At 39.5% G+C, this 24,757-nt stretch overlaps 2 protein-coding genes and 1 long non-coding RNA gene across 3 annotated transcripts; 1 reads left to right on the forward strand and 2 right to left on the reverse strand.

Moving 5' to 3' along the window:
• Window positions 1-155: 155 nt before the first annotated feature.
• LOC121864477 (eEF1A lysine and N-terminal methyltransferase-like) lies at window positions 156-18,272 on the reverse strand. The gene is made up of 13 exons (XM_042363505.1): window positions 18,082-18,272; window positions 16,652-16,774; window positions 13,826-14,042; window positions 12,702-12,823; window positions 11,645-11,747; window positions 10,193-10,312; window positions 7,835-7,971; window positions 5,429-5,615; window positions 4,209-4,389; window positions 3,903-4,087; window positions 3,441-3,576; window positions 1,103-1,231; window positions 156-542 (listed from the first exon to the last, which is right to left on the reverse strand). The coding sequence occupies exons 1-13, from the start codon at window positions 18,171-18,173 to the stop codon at window positions 262-264; spliced, it is 2,013 nt and encodes a 670-aa protein (XP_042219439.1). The 5' UTR covers window positions 18,174-18,272; the 3' UTR covers window positions 156-261.
• Window positions 8,941-9,301, forward strand: LOC121864479. The gene is made up of 3 exons (XR_006088591.1): window positions 8,941-9,079; window positions 9,136-9,210; window positions 9,244-9,301. It is a non-coding gene; the product is annotated as an uncharacterized LOC121864479 (long non-coding RNA).
• Window positions 18,273-20,599: 2,327 nt separating the features above from the next.
• LOC121864478 lies at window positions 20,600-24,533 on the reverse strand. Its single transcript, XM_042363506.1, has 3 exons — window positions 24,235-24,533; window positions 21,959-22,610; window positions 20,600-21,368 (listed from the first exon to the last, which is right to left on the reverse strand). The coding sequence occupies exons 2-3, from the start codon at window positions 22,602-22,604 to the stop codon at window positions 20,866-20,868; spliced, it is 1,149 nt and encodes a 382-aa protein (XP_042219440.1). The 5' UTR covers window positions 22,605-22,610; window positions 24,235-24,533; the 3' UTR covers window positions 20,600-20,865.
• Window positions 24,534-24,757: the final 224 nt, after the last annotated feature.

The raw sequence follows: 24,757 nt of genomic DNA on the forward strand, positions 1-24,757 counted from the left end.
TAATGATGATGCTTCTCGAGTGCAAGACCTCTGCATCTGTCCTCCATTATCACATCAAAATGTCCCTCTTCTTCACCTCATAATATAAACACAGTATTGTGTAGTTTTCTGCATAAGCTGGATTTCCACAGTTAAGGGACAATTAAACACCAGGATAAAGAATCACAGACTCTATTAACATATTCTCTCTCAAGAACGTCTACAACAATATAGAAAGTATTCACCAGTACCAACAGATCTCTTTAGTATATAACTTAGCTTTTATAAAATACTCAAGTTCTCTGCAATTTCCTTAAAGTCAAAAATGTCTTCACTGGTCTTCTGTTGTTGCCTGAGAGATTCGTTAACAGTATGGAGACTCTTCTCAAATTTCACTTTGTGGTTTTCTGGATTTTTTTGACCAGCCAAGTAACAGAAGAGGACACAGTTTACTTCTTCAGGAATCTGCTGACAGAGAACAACAGGGAACACCATCTTCACGTCCTCCACCACACTGGCCTTCAGCTGCTGGTCTCGGCACACCAGGTTCACAATTAACAAACCTTAAAAAAAAAGGATCTTTTAATAGTTGCTTAAAAAAGATAAAATCTCAAAATTTCACAGTTTAACTTTCTGACTCTGTTAGATAATTTGCTGGTCTCAGCAGCTCATATAAGTTATCATGGTACAGGTATTTATTCTCCCAATACAATGCAATATTAACTAATTAAAGTATATTTTTGGGGCAGTACTTGGCAACAATTTTCACATTAAGATTTATAAACTTTATTACAAGATATCATCATAAGCACAGAATTACTGTAGGTATAAAGTATAGATACAGTAATTTCCACAAGTTAACAGTATCATGAAGTTGGTGCCTTAACGTAGATGTGAACACCACAGAGGAAGAGGTATGTGTGTACAGTGAATGGTGTTGTGGGGTGTGTGAGCTAAATTAAACATGACTTCAGCACATTTATGGATGGGGCAATGCAGGGAGAGAGAGAGTGACACTGGGAGACTGAAGGGTAAGGCTGAAACACTGATCATGTCCACCACACTGTACTATGAATGTAGTGAAAACATATACGACAGACACACACAGAGATTACCATCCTACCTCTTTCCTTGAGACAGGATGTCACCACTTGTAAGAAACTTCTCTCAACAAATGCCTGGGGAGGGCAGCTCATACCCAAACTTGAATCCTTGGAGTCTACATCGAACATGATCACATTAAATTTGTTTCCTGTGGGGGAATAATATATACTATAGGAAGTATGACCAAAAAAACAAAAATAATTTCAAGAGACAATAATTTCCTTTATCTGTATTGTATATGTGTGTGTGTGTGTGTGTGTGTGTGTGTGTGTGTGTTTGTAGAGACACACACAAAACACATACAAATAAATAATAATGGGAAAATAATCTCACAAATAATAATCAGAAAAAATTTATTAAAAATGTAACAGTCTACCCTCAAGACTACTCTGTGCTTTGTTATTAATAAAGCACAGAGAAGACTTGAGGGTAGACTGTTACATTTTTAATAAATTTGTTTCTGATTATTTGTGTGACTATTTTCCCATCATTATTTATTCGTATGTGTTTTACTTACTTTTATCCTCTTCACCACTGATTGACACGTTAGCTGCTTGGGCGATCGGTCACGTTTCTGTTACACACTGTTGACAAGTATACTGGGCTGCACAGGCTCCTGAATGTACCTGAACCTGCTCCAGTGTTGGTCAAGTCTTGTCTTGAAAGAGCTCACACTCGGTGCCGTCACAACACTTCTGGCAGATTGTTCCAAGAGTTCACAACTATCACTCAGAAAAAGTTTGCCCTCACAGTTTTCTGGATTTGCGGCTTCTTCAATCTTGAGCTGTGACCCCTTGTGGGGCGAGCGTCCGCCAGCTCCAAGTAAGGACACTCGACTGAGTAGTGCCCCTTGAGATACTTATACACCTCAATTAGGTCACCCCTTGCCCGCCTGTAGTATAAGCTAGGCAAGTTCAGGCGCTCCAATCTCTCAGGGTAGCTGAGGTACCGAAGTGCAGGCACCAGTCTGGTGGCCCTCCTTTGAACATCTTCAACCAACTGACAGTCCCTAGCATATCTCGGGAACCAGACAGGGTGACAGTGCTCCAGATGGGGAAGCACCTCACTCTTGAAGATCGTTATGAGGGACGAACCTTCTAGATATCTGAACGACCTTCTTATAAGACCCAATAATTTATTTGCCTGATTTACCTTCTTCTCGCAATGGCCCAGAATTTCAGCTCATTGTCAACATACACACCTAGGTCCTTCTCACATTCAGTCTCAAATAGTGCAGTTTCTTCAACCCGTTGGGACATATGATACGCCTCCTTACCATTGGTACGCCCCAGGTGCACCCTCTTACACTTCGTGTCATTGAATCTCAGCAGCCATTTCTTCAACCATTCTTGGAGCTCACAGAGATCCTTCTGCAGCTCTTCACAGTCCGCTTGGTTCTTGATTTCCTGAAATAACTTGGTGTCATTGGCAAACAGTGGGCCCAATACACTGCCCTGTGGTACACTACTTGTGACAGATACAGATGATGATTTCGTGCCATTAATCACCACACACTGCTTGCGGTCATGTAGAAAGTCTTTTATCCACACTTGTGTGTGTGTGTGTGTCTACACACACACATATTTACAATACAGATAAAGGAAATTACTGTCTCTAGAATGAATGGCTCCCTGTGCCAGCTGCGAAAATGCCAGCAACTTTAGAACCACCCACAGACATTCTTGGGTACATCCAGGGTGTCATCCGCGAATAATCAAGGACCGCGAAATAAAAATCCGCGATTTATCCATGCATACTGTATTGTAATATCACTTATTAGGATGACGCTTCACAGATATCTTTTTTTTTCCTTTTTTTTTTACGGGTATTAGCCCACCCGGGCACAAGTCATTGACCCACATCTGGGCCTGGGGGGCGAAAATGTAATCATAAAATAATAATAATAATAATAATAATAATAATAATAATAATAATAATAATAATAATAATAATAATATAATAATAATAATAATAATAATAAAAAAGAAAAAAAGATCAAAAGTGAGAAACAATATATGTATGTTGTGTTGTCAATAGCACGAGAAACAATTGAGACCCTGCAATTGTGTGTAAATGAGACAGAAGGTCAGATCAGCAATCTAGTTTCCTATTCTTAAATATCTATCTATCTACTTGATTACACCTATGGAATGGTAAAATGGATGAGAAAACTGGTTAATAATACATTTCCAGCTGATATCAATAATGTCTTACTTTCAGATTATTGAAACAAACATCAGCACAGAACTACACTTTAGTGAGATATATATCAAAGTTATTAGTTTTATTTAACTAGAGGTACAGTATGACCATGTTATTAACTTAGGTGTACAGTACTATTTCTACTGAAGAGTTACCAGATTCTGCTACTTTATGGATGTACTCAACACCATCACCAATATCCACCTTGAGTCTTGAATCAGGCAAGAAGCCAAACCATTCTTCGGCAACATTCACCATGGCTGGGTCAAGGTCAACAGCTGTCACCTTCACCTAAACCAAAAAAAAACACATTAATTATTTCTCTTCATTACTATAAACAGAACAAACACACATACACAATAACACTAACCTAATACCATAAAGGATTAAACTCATGTCACCAAACAAGTCCCTTTGTTGATGTCGTTGTTTCATAAGTGTCACAATATGATACTTATTATAGACACACGTTCCAGAAAACCATTTTAAAGATTACTGTCTTCAGGGACAAGATCTATTTCAGGACAAGAAGTATGACACAGACCTATTTCAGGACAAGAAGTATGACACAGATCTATTTCAGGATACAATATATATGATAGGGAAAGCAATGATACCTTTTGGAAGTACTTGTGAATATATGCTGCTAAAGGTCCACCTCCAAGACCTATTAGGAGGAGATCTGACACAGGAGGTGTAAGACCTAACCCAGCCACCATGGCCAGGTGATGCTGACACGACAGGAAGGAGTAGTCTATGGTCACTCTCTCCTTTATTCCGCCTTTTTTCTTCTTTTCTCGAACTAATGATGAGACAAAGATTAATATGTGCCCAGTTACCCCACACTGTATTTGAGAAGTCACACACTTTAAAGGCACTTAAACTTAGGGACAAACATCATACAATAAAGAAAAAGCTCTGACCTGTTTTCAACTTGGCTTCAGACTGCACAACATTCTGGTTGTCCAGGAATATGAGTCGTCTAAGTTTAGGAGCTCCGGGAGTCTGGACGTCCTCCACAATGTAATCACCGGAGTATTGACTGTGGCCACGAGTGATCTCCTTCCTCGAGCCAAGGTCTTCACCCACAGATAAAAAGGGCACCTGAGAAGAAGTAGTACAGTACTATCTTTCCTGTTCTACTACTGTATGAGATGGATCAAGAGACTTACGAGAAATGAAGATGACAAGCAGAGTGATGTAAGACTAGTGTAGAGAACAGAAGGTGAAGACAAGAGAGAGACATACTTCTCATGGGAACAACTTTACATCCACAAAATACAAAGCAAAATCCTTCCCCTCTACACAAGGTTTCATGTATGTACTGAGACATTTGATGGTTATCTCTCACAACTTGAACTGTACCAAAGTTTTACTATAGTCCCTACACCTGACTATTGCAAGCCTTCACCCTTCCTCATCTCTCTCACACATTTTTTGCTTATCCAAGTCTCTGACTCCAGCTGTCACTGTGGTTAAAATGTCTTAATCTTTTTAATGAGGCTCTCAGCATAAGTATGAGGAACTCGCCCACAGAAGAGCATACACTAAGGTCTCAAATACTCTCAATTTCTCTTCCAACACCTCAATGTTTTTTCTTATGTGATCCACGACACATGAGAGATTCCTGTATATCATTTGATAAGTTATTTCTTTGCCCAAGTGAAGCTGGACATTACACAGTTTCTATCGGTGACACTCTACATGGGGTCTGTAAAGCTGTTATTACCCCCATAATCTATGGATACAAACAACAGTTCTTTGTGCTCTGGGTCACAACCAGCTGGATTGGTTGGTATAATGGTATTCATCCTTCAGTATACATTTCTGTCTTCTAACAGACGTCTTAAAGAGTAAATGTTGGACATTGAGGGAAAATTGCCCTAATAAAACTTGCAACATATTCCAACAAGTGTTTGGCTTCAGTTGACTGCATCTTGGTCACATATTACGGCACTACTAAAACCTAGACCACCACTGTACAGACAATGACATGGCAACGCATGCACGCAAGTGTGCACACACACACACACACACACACACACACAGAAATATTGCAAATCTGTGGCTCAGGATTAAGCTGCATTAACACTGTAATAATGTATACATTAATTCTTCATAAAGATAAAAAAAGTTAAAATACCTTAGTGTGTGATGGTAATCTAGAAGGAGCTAATTCCATAACTTTGCTGGACAGTTCATCTTGTATTGCCTGGAGGTTGTGATAGCTCTGGTCCCTCATAAGGTGCACCACAATAAGGCGTGATGCTGCAGCGCTCTCTGCCAGCTTCTCCCTTCCTTTGGCACTCCCAAACATCCACTCATGTTCTCTAAATCATGATGGATATAAATAACATTTTCATATGAAACCTGTAAACTGTAGTCTTGTCTGCTAACACATGCCACTGTTGCCACACTCTCATTTTCTTCCTCTGTTAACAAGATCTCTTATACAGTTATAAATAATTGATAAACCTTTGATATTTTCCAGTGGGAACAACTATACAAGAGGTCCCTGACTTACGAACGCCCACTGATACGAACGGTGTTAAACTTTAAATGTACAGTATTTCATTTATCTGACGACTTATTTTTTACTTTCATTTACTGTGTTTTGTCATTCTATTTCTTTTTTTGCCTTAAATTAAGTGATTTTAGATGCATATAAGGACTTACGCTATGAAATAGTGGGATTTTAAACATTATTCTGTAAGTACGGTATGAACAAAACACGTGTTCTGACTATGTACAAATCCGACTTAAGAACGTCCTCAAAAATGGAACTCATTCATAACCCGGGGACCTCCTGTACTAGTAATGTTGTCGGTCTCTGATGAACTGTAAGATATGACAGTGTAATACAATCAACTGGGTGAAAGATGAGTCATTCAAAAGAAAGAAATGTGTTTCTTTAGTACCATCTTGGGGAGAGGTAAGGCAAGAGTGTCACTTGGTAGACTGTATCACTTTTTGAGGACCAGCCCAAGGTGGAAGTGTTGGACATATCACTCACATAGTCATCCTTCCCAAGTAATACAATATGGCCACAAGATCAGACCAGTCATTATACAGTACATGTACAGTGCAGTACAGTACTGTATTGTATTGATTTATCTTTTTAAATTACTTCAAGGTCATTAATTAGCGCTAATTAATGAAATTTTTACTTTATGAACCCAGATTGTTAATCAGCCTATAAATGTGTATCTTTGTATAAAATTTGAACCAAATCTACGTCATGACCTCATGTGCCGAAACACAAGATAAGAAGCCAGGCATTTTGATTGAGTCGAGCGACTTTTTTCTGGAAACTGAGGCGTAACACATGCTTAAATGGTAAACTTAGTCTATCGCTTAAATGGTAAACTTAGTCTATCGCTTAAATGGTAAACTTAGTCTATAGCTTAAATGGTAAACTTAGTCTATCGCTTAAATGGTAAACTTAGTCTATCGCTTAAATGGTAAACTTAGTCTATCGCTTAAATGGTAAACTTAATCTATAGCTTAAATGGTAAACTTAGTCTATCGCTTAAATGGTAAACTTAATCTATAGCTTAAATGGTAAACTTAGTCTATCGCTTAAATGGTAAACTTAGTCTATATTTTTGAGAAAATGTATATGAAGGTGATTTAAATTACTGACAGGCACGGTGTAACTGATGTTTAAAATACAGTACAAGGTGCCAAACCCACAGAACATAAGAGAGGTGCTGGGCTCCCTCCTACACCAACACTCTCTGAAGATGCTGAAGACAAGGACCACCACCAACCAGCCATATTCTTAAGTCTACAAGTTATTATATTTCAGAAGACTGTGGGTGATGCGGCCACAGTTGTAAAAAGTACCAGACTTTGTTACTTAAGTAAAAGTATTGTTACATTGACAAAATGTTACTCAAGTAGAAGTAAAAGTATCCAAAGTTCAATGTACTCAAGTAGGAGTAAAAAAGTATCTCATTCATAAAGTACTCAAGTACTGAAAGTAAAAAGTAATGACTTATTATTTGTCTCAAATATTAAAATAAATCTACAGTAAATTATAAAAAATAGTTAACTAAAGATAAACACAAAAGACACACAACATTACACATGTTTATTTGAAAATCTTTCAATTAAGATTAATTAATAACTGATTCTCCAACTGATGGCTGTCCCATCAGGATGTTTTGGGCCTAAATATAAGCCCAGCATGACCTACTGAAAGAGAATAAGTTCAGCCGCTCTTCTCCCATCACAGGGACGGTGAACGGGCTGTAAATATATCCACCCAACACTATGATCACTTCCTTCCTTATCCACACAAGTATCGTGAACGTGGACTTATGTACATGTTGTCTCTGCTGGCATTAGGTTAGGATACAGACCTATCTGAGGTGGGGGGATGACCTGCACTTGTAACTGTCCCAACACTAACACCCTTCAACACTGTTGTCAGGGACCTCCTGCCATAGTCACTAACTACCATGTGGTGAAGACAGTGTGTGGTGAATGGTGTTATTAAACCATGTGGTGAAGACAGTGTGTGGTGAATGGTGTTATTAAACATTACCTTCCATGAGGGACAATAAACACTGCAAATTTGATGGTGTTGGACTTCTTTACTGAGTCAACTATGTGAAGAATGTATCTTGTTTGGCCAGTTTTTGGGTCACACAGATGCACTGATGTGTCCTCACCAGCAATGCGCTGTGTGGGGGGGAAATAATATAAAAAAATATAGCCGATAAACACAAACTCCTAATACTGTACTACTCTAAACATTAATTATAAACCAATTTTGTTAAAATTTGAACAGCTGACACACAATAAACATTTTATATTTTTCCTGAAATCAAAATACAGTACAGTGGAGTTGTGATAATTTAGGGGGTTGGGTCCCAGAAGTCATCATGAATTATCAAATCACAAAGTATAGTTTACTTAATTTAAATGGTAATACAGTAATTAGTTTGGTTCCAGTGGCCATAAAATACACATTAACTGTTGCAAAACTGCTTTAATAATCATTAAGCATCATATATAATACATCAAAAAATACTGTACAGTAATACATAGATACAGTACTACAGTATTGTACAAAACAGTAGATCTATATTACATAAACAGCTCCTTCCCTTCTGATAATCATCCTATAGGTGACACCAATACATTAACCTGGAGACAAACATGGATGTAGGCTGGCTGACTAATCAGCTGTTTGTGCTGTGTAAACAAAACACCAAGACTTTAATACGACACAATTACAGTACTTATCTCGGACTGAATGTTGGAATTTATTAGTTTATGATATTTATCAAACCAGCACCAAATGAACCTAAATAATATGGGAATTATGGTGTAATTGCAGAGTGTCATTTTAAAGGGGTCGTGAGGGTGATGGGGTTATGTAGCGCGCGGGGACCCGTGGGGAGGGGAGTTTACCATAGAGTCTAGCCACCCAAGTGCTGTACCTCCCATCTTTGCCACATAGAATTCACTTCCCTCTCTCATTTATTCTTATTTTATAGTTTTATACTTTAATTTTTTATTTCTGTCACATTAAAAGCACTGAAATTATATTTCTACAACTTTTATGATTTATTATGTAGATAAACATAGCAGCAGCCAAAAATTATGAATATTTAACAACAAAATTTAACAAAAAGGTACAGTACTGGTAGTGAGGTACAGTACTGGTAGTAATAGATACTGTACCAAGGAGGTACAGTACTGGTAGTAATAGATACTGTACCAAGGATGTACAGTACTGGTAGTGAGGTACAGTACTGGTAGTAATAGATACTGTACCAAGGAGGTACAGTACTGGTAGTAATAGATACTGTACCAAGGATGTACAGTACTGGTAGTGAGGTACAGTACTGGTAGTGAGGTACAGTACTGGTAGTAATAGATACTGTACCAAGGAGGTACAGTACTGGTAGTGAGGTACAGTAAGTGAGGTACAGTACTGGTAGTGAGGTACAGTACTGGTAGTAATAGATACTGTACCAAGGAGGTACAGTACTGGTAGTGAGGTACAGTACTGGTAGTAATAGATACTGTACCAAGGAGGTACACAGTGACCTGGTAGTAATAGACAGTGAGGTAGTGAGGTACAGTACTGGTAGTAATAGATACAGTACCAGTACTGGTAGTGAGGTACACTGGTAGTACTGGTAGTAATGGTACTGGAGTGTGGGTAGGGGTACAGTACAGTACTGTAGTGAGTAGATACAGTACTGGTAGTGAGGTACAGTACTGGTAGTAATAGATACTGTACCAAGGAGTACAGTACTGGTAGTGAGGTACAGTACTGGTAGTAATAGATATTGTACCAAGGAGGTACAGTAAGTGAGGTACAGTACTGGTAGTAATAGATACGATACCAAGGAGGTACAGTACTGGTAGTGAGGTACAGTACTAGTAGTAATAGATATTGTACCAAGGAGGTACAGTACTGGTAGTGAGGTACAGTACTGGTAGTGAGGTACAGTACTGGTAGTGAGGTACAGTACTGGTAGTGAGGTACAGTACTGGTAGTAATAGATATTGTACCAAGGAATTTAGGAACATGAATTTTTATTTTACAAATTATAGCGACTCCTTATAGCGACTCCACTCAAATTTATAAAGTCCAAACACAGATCCTTAACCACATTTTGACCTCATATGCAGAGACAATGGGTAATAGGTCAGTCAGCATTTTCACGATAAAACTCCTTTTTTCTGGAACTGAAAAAGTAACGTGTTTAAAGCGTAAAGATAATTAATATAACCGATAAATTATTACATAAGCTAAAAGATACCTGTAATAACTAAGAGTCTCCCAGTGAGTCTTGTGTGGTGTTTGTAATAAGAGAAAACATCTTTATTGAAGGTTCAAAATATCTTTATAAATCTCATGTATAAACGCACTACAAAAGCTTACCTGTGAATGTAGTGTATGACGGAGTAGAGCATATTGCTGGAGTTCACGAACGCTCTGCACTGCTCGCTCAGCACTATCTGCTCTCTGAACAGTCTCTGTGTCAAGCTGAAGCTCAATAACCTGTAAGTACGTACACACAGTAATAAACTCTGAGGTGTTGTGTTCCCATCAACATTAATCCCTTGGGTATGGGGTCCCCTCTCTCTCTTGAATAAAATTGTCTGGCATCGGCAAAATATAATATTAAGCATGGCGTTCCCGTAGTGAAGGTGTTAATCTTGGTTTCCTGATCAAAATATGAACCCAAGTAAATAATGCCGGCCACACCCAGATTTTTAGTATGGGGGCCACAGCCTGTCCACCTCTTTTAATTTTCCTTCTGACACTTGATATTTCTTCAGACTACAGACAGCAGCTGACCAGAGGGGTTGTAGGGTGAGTGTCCCCCTGTGTCCCAGCGGTGATTACGTCCAGGGGGGGGTGGTCCTGGGGGTCTGGATCCCTTCTTGTCATAAGAAAATTTCAATGCAGTATTGTATTCATGCATAGTAAATAATAACTATTAACCTCAGAATATCTCCTAATATCAAGTGCACATGGCTTCAAAATGGCCTCAAAATGGCCATGATATTGGTCAGATTTTAAAAAAAATCGGGGGTGAACTTACAGTGCCCCCACCACCATGAGCTGGGTGGGCTCACTGTGCTTGCCATGTTCTCCCACCCACAATTTCTTGGACCCCCCCTTGATATTCCTTGATCTGCCCCTGAGAAATATACTACAGTACAGTATAACAGACATAACTCTATTAAACCACTTTACTGTTTATCATCATCTTATATTGCATCATTTTCATCAATATGTTTCATCCAATAATTATCTCTCTTGAGAGGAGTATTATTCTCCTGTAATTTCTATTATTTTGCAACACTTTACGACGTGAATCAAAGTTAACAATAAAAAGTGTTCACACTGTACTCAGCACCATAACCATCATGTTCACACTGTACTCCACACCATAACCATCATGTTCACACTGTACTCAGCACCATAACCATCATGTTCACTGTACTCAGCACTATAACCATCATGTTCACACTGTACTCAGCACCATAACCAACTTTGAATCTATACACCCAGATTACTCCTTCCATTAATAACACTTGGTCCACTAGACACTGCCAGTTTATATTGAAGTGTGTCAGCCTTCTCATAGTACTGTACAATAGACCTCTGCTCACATATTACTCACTATTATGTCTTCTTCATCGTCCATCTCTTACCAGAAACAAATTACTGATAAAAACCTCACACTATAACTGATCTTCCTCGTTAGTTAATCTTTAGTTCAGTCATTAGAATCTCCTAAGTGTCGTGAACTGAGACTGTGAGACACAAACTATGAACACTGCACTGTACCTAACTTGTGTAGTTTACATGTACGGTACTTACTGGTGTCGTGTTAGGCATCTGCTTGAACTTGGTACAAACAACAACAAACACCGGGAAGGAGAAGTTGCCAGAGTCTGACTGTGACTTCTCAGCATCTTCACACCTGTAATAATAAATTAAGTTATAAACCCAGTATCTGTTCCCCTCAGTGTATGTAAGGGTTCTCTTCCACAAAACTGTTCATAAATTAATCCTTTGTATATCTAGGGATGCCTGTACTGTATTTCTATGGTGTTTACATTTAAAAGATTTAAATTTTATGAAGTAGTATTAATTTTTGTGGTTTCAGTTGACAAGAGGTTTGCAACAGGTAATGGGAAATATTTGAAACAGTTTGCTACAAGGCAATAATGGTCCAAGACTGTAATGTTGGAGAAGAACACAGTGTTCATGTCATAGTAAATAGGGCACACAAGGGGTGGGAGAGCATCCAGCAATGCCCCAATATATGCAGCACACTTAGGTACTTTATGCTGGTAATTAACAGATTATTTTATTCAGTTGAGATAAATCTCTGCCCCCTGAAGGGTTAACAATCTAATTAAAGTGGGGGGGGGGGGACTACCAAACAGATAAATAAAAGTATGAATACGATAATTTATTTTATTGAATACTGTAAACAAATATGAATTAGAGGATTGAATGTACAAATTATAATCAATTAAGAAATCAATAAACCTCACGCAAAATCCTTTGAAATTTGATTCATTGCACACTTTGATGGCTGCTGCTGCTAAAATATACACATGGCTAACCTCTATTATACTGTACAGTTCAGTACGTTATACCATTAACAACTCTTATGAAAACACTGTAGTTCATTTCTTACAACAACATTATGACTAAGACAATAAGGATCACAACCCCAACTCTACTGTGTTCATCACACATGTGTGAGATGAGGCTTCCAGATATATCAACACTCTCAAGTGTGGCAGAGCCATCTATGTGCCATCCAGACCAGCACGTTGTTCCTCCACCAGACACTGCCCTCTGAAGGTAGACAGGGCCTCTGAACATGACTGTACACACACAGAGCTGTAGGAGTCTTACATACCTACAAATCCTCAACATCCAGCCATTACGAGGAAACCAGTTGAGAACATGCTGAAGAATGTGCTCCTGGAGGAGAGAAACACACACAAAACGTCCGCCCACTCGCAGCACTCTGCTCACCTCCTAGTTAGAACAAATATACAGTATAATGTACAGTTCTATTTGTAAAACAATTACCCCACTGGTGCAAAAACACACCAACAGGTTGGAAATAATATAAGATAATATAAGGATGAATAAAAATAACACAAAATTTCCCTGTGCTATATGGTATAGTTTCTGCAAACAAACTTGTATGGCTGGCAGTAGAGAACAGTGGTGCAGACAGACAGACAGGTGGAAATCAACACCGTATCTACCGAGCTTATGTAGAGGTGACATGATACTATAAGAAAATGATAACTGTTTGTGTGAAGCTGGTGATACACTTAACAAGCTGCAGTACCCATGCTGGGCCAGAGAGAACCTCCAGTCAGTCGTCATAACAAAGAGTTAAGAGTAACTGTACGCCGAGAACGAATAGTTATAAAGGAGCAGAACTCACCACTTTTAATATCTTATTTGTTTAATGCCAAACAATTTTATTTAGATCAGAGGCGACCACGTACACAAGGAGTTAATAAAATGTGTACAATACTGTAATGAAAATATAATAAATAAGAAAAAGTTTGAGTAAGTTATTAATGTGGCTTGTTAAGAGCATGAGCAGGACACCTTCAGGGAGTTGAATTTACTTCACATGACCTTCATGACTTGCCTCGCACGTCAGAGAAGCAGATGAAAAGTTTTATGTACTGTTTATAGCGGCATCAAGCCTTCAGCCACAATAGTTCTCGGTAAATGAAGTAATATCAAGTGTCAGAGGCTCGACCGTACACCACATCAGCCAAACTTTATGGCTCCTCAAATTATATTAACTTTCTCTCCTCACACAACCTTCTGAACTTTGATCACCCACCACAAGTACAGTATGGCTGCCCTAATGAACACATATACAGTATAACAACATTTACACTTATTATTAAACTCTGTTGGTCTTTATTCCAACTCTTGACATTTGCTCACAACCAGTACAGTACTTTCTCACCCCACCCAGGTCTTCCTCACCCCTTCCAGGTCACTTACAGCAAAGTATTTGTTGACAAAAGACACGACTTCAGAGGAACCATCTGTCATAAGGGCATCAAGTGTGGCTTTGTCCAGTACACACGTAAATTCTTCATTCTCAAACGACAATGAAGTAATGTCCATCTGCAGCCACTTCATATCTGGCAAGCCTGAGGAATATTTCTCTTGCATCTGCTTGATAACAATCTCACTGTTGTCCACATTTGTAATAAACCTGAAACAAAACAGCAAGTATTATCTTCTGCAGGAACAAGTGGTGGTTTATTGTCTCAACCTCCCCAGTACAGTAGTCACTCTTAACCTCTCTAGTACAGTACAGTATCTCTCAGTCTGTCTACTTGTTACAGTATACAGAATAAACAGCAGACACATGAGAGTGTTGGTGGCAGGGGAGGGAGACCTGCACACTGTAATTATACTGAGCCTTCAGTACAGATGGAGATACTTTACTGTACCGTAGTCTGTAATGTAATCTGTTTAAAAAAGAACTTCAAGTACAAAGGAATCCTTGGGCAGTGACAGATGCCACCCCCACACCTTTGTGTTGTCTGCCCGGAGAGCTTGCCAGACGCTCTCCACTCCTAACACATTATGGCCCAGAGGTTCTCGATAGGGTTTAGGTCACAACCCTCTAATGGCCAATTTAACACCTCTATTTCTGGGTGTTGATGAAGCATGTTCTGAATGACCTAGCAGGTGTGGTTACTGGTCTTGAACTAACACCACTGTTTGAGGTGCAGGGACGGCCATGCAGCACGTACTGTACCCGGTAAATGTCCATTATTATTAACCAGTTCACCCTGTAATAAAGTCATGTTTTATACAGTGAATAATATTATGTTTTAGAAGAAAAAAATTGAAAATTCAGTTTAGACAAAATTCCCCCCAAAAGCCAGCGTGAGTCGTGCTAAAAAGCATCAGTGCCAGCGAGTGCCTCTGGTGCCAAAAGCCAATCACAGCGACCCGTGAACATGACATCATAGGCACAGCTGAGACGATTGGCCGCGACAAGTGGCGTACCCTGACACAGAGACGAGTGTGGCCCTTTATAAATCAGTCTGATTTTGGTTGAGGCAGTGAAGATGCCTGACAGGCCCACTGAAGGGGGGGCCAGGAGGGCCATTTAGCCCGGGCTTCAAGCTGACATTATTGTTTATTTTATTTATTTTTATGTGTATGCAGTATACCCTAATTATTAATTAATTTATTTATTTTGCATTGGATAAGTTTTGCAACTCCAGTCCACAACCCGAAAAAGTTAGTAGTTACTGTTACTGACCAACAAGTCGACAACCATCTTCCTCCCAGAGGTTTAAAAGATGAGCTTAGTTGGTTGTGCCGTTCTGGTGGATGGTGCCAGTAGCCAGTGGCGGTAACTAAGCAGGTTTGAATCACTGCAACTAACTTGTACCCTTTTGGGGTTTCTTTGGCAGGTCAACAGTCTGAATAATGAAGATTTACTTTCAGAAGCTGAACAATTTCAGCAACAGTACAGCAATGAAATCTCAAAAGATCTCAGTAAAGAGCTCATCTTCCTCAAATGAATATATTCAACAAACTTTAAATTGGAATACAAACTAAAGGAATTGCTCAAAGAAATACTTGATCTTAAACTCTGTGGCTTCAGGTGAACACACTTTCAATGTTTTGGTGCAGGTAACGAATTATCACAGGTCCACTATGGGACACAAATGTTTGAATGGGTTGACCAGGATGAACATCAAGTGTGACACTGCAATAAAGCTCAATTACCCACATTATCAGAGCCTTGACAGAGAAGGAGGCAAGAAAAGCTCTAATCAATCAATAAAATAGTCATATTATGTCTCATTTTTATTTGGTGCCTAGGGGCAGTAGATTAACAATAATTAGTTAGTACTGTGAGAAATGTGGTCCCTTTGATTAGCCTGGAGGGTAGGTTTTGAAGATTACTTTATGTCATTCTTAATAATGTTTATTAAATAAATGAAGAAAGGTTAAGTGTCATCAATTAATCCTCCCCTGTACTGAACTGAACTGAACTGAACTGTACTGAACTGAACTGAACTGAACTGTGCTGAACTGTACTGAACTGAACTGTACTGAACTGAACTGTACTGAACTGAACTGTACTGTACTTAGTAGATGTTTAATCATAAATGACTTTGTGTTATGTAGTGATAGAGTGAGTCATGAGTAACTACCCAGCTATCACAAAATTCCCCAAGTGTCCCAGTTATTGTACGTTATCACTATTCCACAGTTTACTCTCTCTCTCTCTCTCTCTCTCTCTCTCTCTCTCTCCTCGGAGGTAAGTGACCCTTCAGGGGGGTGACTGTATACCACTCTCCTCTTGCTCTGTGCCATCCCCCTTTTTCCTCCTCACACTTTCACTCTCTCTCTCTCTCTACAAAAGAAAGATTAGGCAGAACAGAAAGAATAAACAAATAAGTGAGAAAAGGAGAAATGATGTAAAAGTAAAAATAAGAGAAGTACGTGTACAGGCAATCCTCGAGCCACTAACAGGTTACGTTTCTGGACCCTGTTCATAAGTCAGAACAGTGTTAATGCCACAGCTTAAATTAGGTTAAAGCACAATCCTGCCTATACAAAACAACAATAATATCACATACATCACAAATTATGTAAATACTGTAAATAAATTGATGTTAAACAATATAGAATAATAAAAATAATGTAAATAATGGCATTCATAACTCGGGGACTGCCTGTAAAGATAAAGTATGTAAATATTACATGAGACAAACCTAAGTACAGTACAGTACTGTACTGTACTGAACTGTACTGTACTGAACTGTACTGTATACTTCTGGTATAACTTACTTGTATCCAACTTTGCATAAGTCAGCACTAATAGTTGAGCTGCCACAACCCGGCACAAGAATCTTATCTTTAGTCCGGATGTACTTGTGAAGTATTCCACACAACTCTGGATACTCCCCATACCTGGCCAAGTAAAAGGTCGTCACACACATTATTGACAAATACTGTATCATAATAGTCACTTGTTTCTTTAGGTGACTATACATTTTTTTCACTATAAAAGTTTATGTAATGTCCCACAATACAAACAATTAACAGGACTATGAACCTAAACTTCACGTTTACTTAATAACCACATCAATATCTTCTGGGTAAAACTCTGCAACAAAGACTCATGATAGCCAACAACTTTTGGACAATTTTCTCAACAATAGAGGAAACATTCTTTACTTGTACATTATCCCCAAAAGGTGGAGAAATTGTATGTTTTTTTGTTTTCGTTCTAAACACAAATCTAAGTAGACACAACAGTTCCGTGTCCATAACATGTTGGCGACCTTGTCCACAGGCTGTGTGGCTGTGACATAACATTGTGGCGACCTTGTCCACAGGCTGTGTGGCTGTGACATAACATTGTGGCGACCTTGTCCACAGGCTGTGTGGCTGTGACATACCATTGTGGCGACCTTGTCCACAGGCTGTGTGGCTGTGACATAACATTCTTTGAGAACAGAATCCATTTCATTCAGCATTTTACTTTTTCTTTTTCGTTTATCCTCTTCACCACTGATCGGCTCATTAGCCGCCCGGGCGATCGGTCACGTCTCTGTTACTCACCGTTGGCAAGTACTGTACATGCATTATAATGGAGCCAGTACTTGCCAACAGTGTAACATAAACCTAACCTACCGCCCAAGAGGCTCCCAGGCAGATCATTGGTTATGTTATGTTAGCATCAGAAACGACGGTCAGATCCGGTCGAATCACAACAAAAACCACAGAAAAAACGTATTTTTTATGGGAAAATTTAAACCTGGCTACTATCATAAATTGACCTAACCAGGTTTATCAGTACATAAAACAAAGGTTAATATATAGGACTAACCCGCCAGGGCTGCATAGCGCCGATGTGGCCGTATCATCTCACGTCCAGAAAATGCCTCAAATTTCACCATATCATAGTAAGTTCTTTCTGTTTAATATACCGGGGAAGTTAGGTAAGGTTAGGTCTGTTCTTCATACCCACAAATGTTAAGTAGTGTTTTTTTTTTTTAATATTAATTTTTAACATATTTCCACAAACTACAACAGTGTCCACTATAACAATGAAAATCTGGCGTTTTTATAATTGTTTTCAATAAATTTCGCTCACGGGTTAGTCCTATATAATTACCAAAACTAAAACTACATAATGACACATATGTAAATGTCCAGTTTTTTATTTATTTAGGTTGTTTGAGACTCGTGTTGCCAACAATGGTCATACTTACCATTCGAATACTTTATCACCTCTTTTAGAGAAGAAAGTATTCCAGTACTGCTTGGAACTAAACTCCTGGACATTCTTTGGTATTAAACTCATTCTGCTACAGTAGTTTATAAGGTTAACGAGGGAGACAGTTTAAAGGCCACTCATGTGTGTTTACATCACCGAGTCACTGTTGCCACAAACCTTACTTCACTACTAACCTATTTATTTAATTATTTAATAAGAATATACTTATCTGCAATCAATAAAATAGAATCTCACTTTGCCAAAAATACAACAGGATTATCAGATTATAACTAATATGTTTAAATTTGGTTTATTCCGATCATTGTCTCATATTATTGTGATAACATAGTGACTTTGTTCCTAAATCATGCCAAAAATTTTGTTGTGACTACAAGAAGATTGTACAACTAAAGGCCAGAGAAGGAATGTGTCACCGGAGACGATATAACTTGAGATGGTGAGAACAGATATTATCAAGTTAAGTTTACATGAATACTTTTTTACTTTTATTCTCTTCACCACTGGTCGGCTCGTTAGCCGCTTGGGCGATCGGTCACGTCTCTGCTACCTACTGTTGGCAAGTACTGGGCATGCACCGGCTCCTGAATGTACCTGAACCTGCTCCAGTGTTGGTCAAGTCTTGTCTTGAAAGAGCTCACACTCGGTGCCGTCACAACACTCTCTGGTAGATTGTTCCAAGAGTTCACAACCCTCACTCCGAAAAAGTTTACCCTCACAGTTTTCTGGACTTGCGGCTTCTTCAATCTTGAGCTGTGACCCCTTGTGGGGCGAGCGTCCGCCAGCTCCAAGTAAGGACACTCAACTGAGTAGTGCCCCTTGAGATGCTTATACACCTCAATTAGGTCCCCCCTTGCCCGCCTGTAGTATAAGCTAGGCAAGTTCAGGCGCTCCAATCTCTCAGGGTAGTTGAGGTGCCGAAGTGCAGGCACCAGTCTGGTGGCCCTCCTTTGAACATTTTCAACCAACTGACAGTCCCTAGCATATCCTGCCTATCACCTAACAGATCATTTCAAAGAAAACAACATAAATCATTATGAATGTAGTGTACGTACTGTATCATATTACACATGCAATATATAATGGTTGCCCCTCGTGTAACTAGGATGGCCGGCCCTAGAGCCACCTAGGCATGAATTTGTTTAAGGTGTAGAAGCTGTCGCCAACACAACAACCACACCCTAAGTTAACGAGCTGCATGACCCAGTGTCAATGAATAGTCATTGAAGACCGGACTCGCCAACTGCACTGGCTAACCATTATCCCGGAATATGATCCACAAATCAATTAACATACAGGTTCCCAATAACTGCAAATGGCGTAAAGAAACTTGCCCATAGTTTCACCCTGCCTGGGGATCGAACCCGGGTCGAGCATGCTGACCATTACACCACAGGTCACCAATTACACATGTATATGCATATAACTGTATTGTGACTTAATCAAAATATGATAATTAATCAATTGACAATGTCAAGTACTTTTATCGCTCCCAGTAAGAGGTGGCAGTATATACAATTGTCTGCTTATGATTAATGACTGCAGTTCCAGGAATGAGAGTTTGAAGATATGATTGTCGTAGAACAAGAAACTGAACAAAATGGGTTTTATAAGATGGTTGTTTTGATTTTGAAGATGGGTGCCAACACAATGAAGTACTGTAAATTGTGTCAGTGTATATTATGCCTATGGAAGCTTGATGTTTTGAGTCACTTAGAGGCAAAACTATTGATAATATCAGATTCGAGTGGGGGTCATTATTAATTCCAAGATGGTCGCTGTTAGAGGCAAGACACAGCTGAGATCGTCCTCAAAGGGCTAGAGCTTACATCATCGTCCTTAAAGGGCTAGAGCTTACATCATGGTCACCAAAGGGCTAGAGCTTACATCATGGTCACCAAAGGGCTAGAGCTTACATCATCGTCCTCAAAGGGCTAGAGCTTACATCATGGTCACCAAAGGGCTAGAGCTTACATCATGGTCACCAAAGCTCTGTAAGGTGTGGATGATACAAACAACCTTTAAGTGTACAGTATAGTTCCTACATAAAATGACAAATATGGACATAAACCTTACTTACTAGGGAGTAACAAGAGACATCCAGAAGCACACTTTACCAGAACTCTCACTCCTAACTCATAATAGAGTTAACACAGGATGATAAGTTACCATCACTCGTCTGTCTGTAGCTCTTGATAGTGTGTCAGGTGAAAAATATATTGTACAGTAATTCTAAATTTATCTCACTATCACAGATCAGACAACAAATACAAGAACATTAATTACATATGTCCAGAAGTAATCACGTTGTTCACCTGGTTTTTAGTTTTAGTTTAAAAAATTTATTGACAAAGCTTGTAGTACAGTTTGCCTATTGTGAGTAATTCAGTCAGGTCTTGCCTCTGAGGGTGGTATCACTTCTCACTGCCACGCAGGACAGAGGTTCATACACAAAGAAATACAATATATTCATTAACAGCTATATAAATATAGAGGTCAGATTCATGTGGGTAATGTCACTGTTCACTGCCATGCAGGACAGAGGTTCGTACACAAAGAAATGCATCATATTGATGATGAAGACAGTAGTCACGTTGTTCACGTGATGGTGAAGACAGTAGTCATAATGTTCACGTGATGGTGAAGACATTCGTCATGTTGTTCACGTGATGGATGAAGACAGTAGTCATGATGTTCACGTGATGGATGAAGACAGTCGTCATGTTGTTCACGTGATGGAAGAAGAGTGTTATCCACACCGTCAGTGAGAACCTTCCTCCTGGATGCGAGAGAGGGCCCGTAATCTTCTCTGGGAGTCAGCAATATCTTGTACCACCGCAGGCGAGGAGTGACATCTCCTCAAGGTCAGACTCTCACTCACGACAGTTTTATCTGTATTGACATTTGTTACACTAAGGTCCACGTCTTCCATAATGTATGTGTCTGTCTTATCTCCTTCTATGTCTGCCTCTGTCACCTGACCTCCCTCTTCGTCTGCCACGTTGTCTTCCTCTTCCATCTCCATCATATTCTCCCCTGTATCTTCCACAGATCTTCTCATCCCGGGACTTCCGTCGATGTTTCCCATTCCATGTCCCAGTTCAGGGTCGGGGTGGTGGTCGAGGTGGGGATGCAGTCCCAGTGTCCTGAGCAGCTTCTTGCCTAAGTGGGTGCGAGTGAGGCAGCACAACACCGCCAGCACCAACAACCACCCCACCGGCAGACTCACCAACAAGATGGCCTCCCAGGACCAGAAGAACATTGCTGCCGGGAAAAAATGGAAGGTTATACAATAGAAAAATACTCCTTCATCTGTGTAAATCTCACGTACGTCCCAGTCTGGATTATTGTATACAGGCAAGGAAACCCGACCTCCAGCAAGACTTAACACCCCAAGAGATGGTGCAACACAGAGCCATTAAGATGATTCCTGAACTATGTCATCCCAATTATCAAAGTAGACTGAGGGCCTTAGGACTAACAGCCCTTCAGACAAGCCACACTAGGGCAGATCTCACTGGTCCCGCACCACCAACACGAGGGATACAAACTCACCAAGTTATCAGGCAGAAAGAATATAAGGAAGTAATTCTTCACACACACACACAGGATGGTAGACCTAAAGATCAGTCTACCAGCCCAAGCTGTGGAATCAAGAACAATATTGGGCTTCAAAAGAGCCCTTGACAAGACCACCAAGAACAATGAAGGGATCCCACACAGATCATTAATGGCCTCCTTCCCTCGGCCTGGCCATCTCTAATGGTTAAACAATTATTTTTTACTCGTTTATATACATTACTGTGTTTATATGATGAAGCTTTATCTTGTCTACTAAGCTGTACTGTACTTACAATTATCGTGTGAACACTTGAGGCAGGGGGTGTACAGAGAGACGGTGGCTGTAGTTACGTTATATCTCTCACGCGTCACTCCAAGGTTTACACTGTCGGCTCCCAGTGTTACTTCTGTTTCATGGACGACACTGTGTCTCAGGTTCTTATCTTCAGTGTTATGTTTGTGCAGTGTCTTGGCAGTGGGTGGGGGCGGGAGGGTGGAGGAGGGCTGTGTGTGGGCGGGCTTGTGGGAGGAAGTAACTGTGAAAGCAAAGTAACCAGTTTTGTTTGTAGTGGTGAAGGAGAGAAGAGGTGTTTGGGTGTTCTCACTGAGGCTTGTGTGAGTAGACTCAGCATTGACCCGGACCACACCCTGAGTAGACAATGGTGACTTTACATTCAGTTTAATCGTAAATTGACTGGGTAAAATCTTCAACAAAGAGGAGAGCATCTTACTTTCTTGCTGTAACATAGCTTGTGGGGATAAATCCTCATGTTTAAGATAGTTAATGTGATTTGCACTGTTACTCTCCTTGTGTGTAGATGATGATAAAATATAATTAGGCTGTATGTTAAGTATATTGACAGGTTGTGGAGGATGAGGGTGACGTGAGAGGGCGAGCGTTAGTGTTGGCAGCAGCAGCACCACCACCACCCACCTCATCCTTGTCTGTAATGTATAAGGAAAACAAAAATAAACAGATTAGTGAATAAAAAGAAGAAGATAGAATAGAATATATAAATAAACTGATGAAAGACTAATGAGATGATTCAAAGTTGTTGACAAGTTGTTTTTTAAAGGATAATACTACTCAATAAGGCTGTAACCCACGAAGGAATAACGAACAGATTAAAGTAAATGTATGACCTCAATATTTTCCTGTTGTAGAAGATAAGATTATTTGTTGATGTTATTGTTATAAGGTAGGTCAGTCATTAGGTAGGTCAGTCACTAGGTAGGTCAGTCATTAGGTAGGTCAGTCATTAGGTAGGTCAGTCATTAGGTAGGTCAGTCACTAGGTAGGTCAGTCACCAGGCAGGTCAGTCATTAGGTAGGTCAGTCACTAGATAGGTCAGTCATTAGGTAGGTCAGTCACTAGATAGGTCAGTCATTAGGTAGGTCAGTCACTAGATAGGTCAGTCATTAGGTAGGTCAGTCATTAGGTAGGTCAGTCATTAGGTAGGTCAGTCACTAGGTAGGTCAGTCATTAGGTAGGTCAGTCACTAGGTAGGTCAGTCATTAGGTAGGTCAGTCACTAGGTAGGTCAGTCATTAGGTAGGTCAGTCATTAGGTAGGTCAGTCACTAGGTAGGTCAGTCATTAGTCAGGTCAGTCACTAGGTAGGTCAGTCTTAAACATAACATTTGTCACAGGTGAGTCTTAAACACAACATTTGTCACAGGTGAGTCTTAAACATAACATTTGTCACAGGTGAGTCTTAAACACAACATTTGTCACAGGTGAGTCTTAAACATAACATTTGTCACAGGTGAGTCTTAAACATAACATTTGTCACAGGTGAGTCTTAAACACAACATTTGTCACAGGTGAGTCTTAAACACAACATTTGTCACAGGTGAGTCTTAAACATAACATTTGTCACAGGTGAGTCTTAAACACAACATTTGTCACAGGTGAGTCTTAAACACAACATTTGTCACAGGTGAGTCTTAAACACAACATTTGTCACAGGTGAGTCTTAAACATAACATTTGTCACAGGTGAGTCTTAAACACAACATTTGTCACAGGTGAGTCTTAAACAACAACATTTGTCACAGGTGAGTCTTAAACATAACATTTGTCACAGGTGAGTCTTAAACACAACATTTGTCACAGGTGAGTCTTAAACACAACATTTGTGAGTCTTAAACATAACATTTGTCACAGGTGAGTCAACATTTGTCACAGGTGAGTCTTAAACACAACATTTGTCACAGGTGAGTCTTAAACACAACATTTGTCAACAGGTGAGTCTTAAACACAACATTTGTCACAGGTGAGTCTTAAACACAACATTTGTCACAGGTGAGTCTTAAACACAACATTTGTCACAGGTGAGTCTTAAACACAACATTTGTCACAGGTGAGTCTTAAACACAACATTTGTCACAGGTGAGTCTTAACATTTGTCACAGGTGAGTCTTAAACACAACATTTGTCACAGGTGAGTCTTAAACATAACATTTGTCACAGGTGAGTCTTAAACATAACATTTGTCACAGGTGAGTCTTAAACACAACATTTGCCACAGGTGAGTCAGACATAATTTGTGTTTTCTTTCTCTAGACTTACCTTTACTATGTGGTGAGAGAGAGAGAGTCTTCCAGAGTTGACGGTGTGTGTGTGTCCTGATCACCAAAATGGACGTTAATTTCACTCCCTACTGTCCTACACTAAAAAATAAGAACAGATGCCTTTGAGTGTAATGTATATATTTGTGTGTGTTTGCGTGTGTGTGTGTGTATGAATTTACTGAATTTATATATTTACGTCTGTATGAATGTATGTCTGTGAGGCAGCAGCATTGTTATTGGTTGTGGAGGGACGGTGTGTGTTGGTGGTGTGGGTACGGGGCAGCTTTGAGTTGGTCCACACTTGGTTTAAGGAGTTATTATCTCTTCATATCTCTCGTTCCCATCCTTATCAATCACCTCGCCCTACCAGGTGGTCCAAACGCACAACACAGGCACTAGCATTTCCTCAACTTGTCAAGTGATAAACATTTTTTTTTACTGGTTAAAGTGGATTTGTACTATTTTTCTAATTTGGTGTTTTGTTGACTTTACGACAAATGTAGAAAAGTGTTTATAAATAG

Source organism: Homarus americanus, unplaced genomic scaffold (genome assembly GCF_018991925.1).
Source record: "Homarus americanus isolate GMGI-L3 unplaced genomic scaffold, GMGI_Hamer_2.0 scaffold25860, whole genome shotgun sequence".
NCBI classification, from domain to species: domain Eukaryota; kingdom Metazoa; phylum Arthropoda; class Malacostraca; order Decapoda; family Nephropidae; genus Homarus; species Homarus americanus.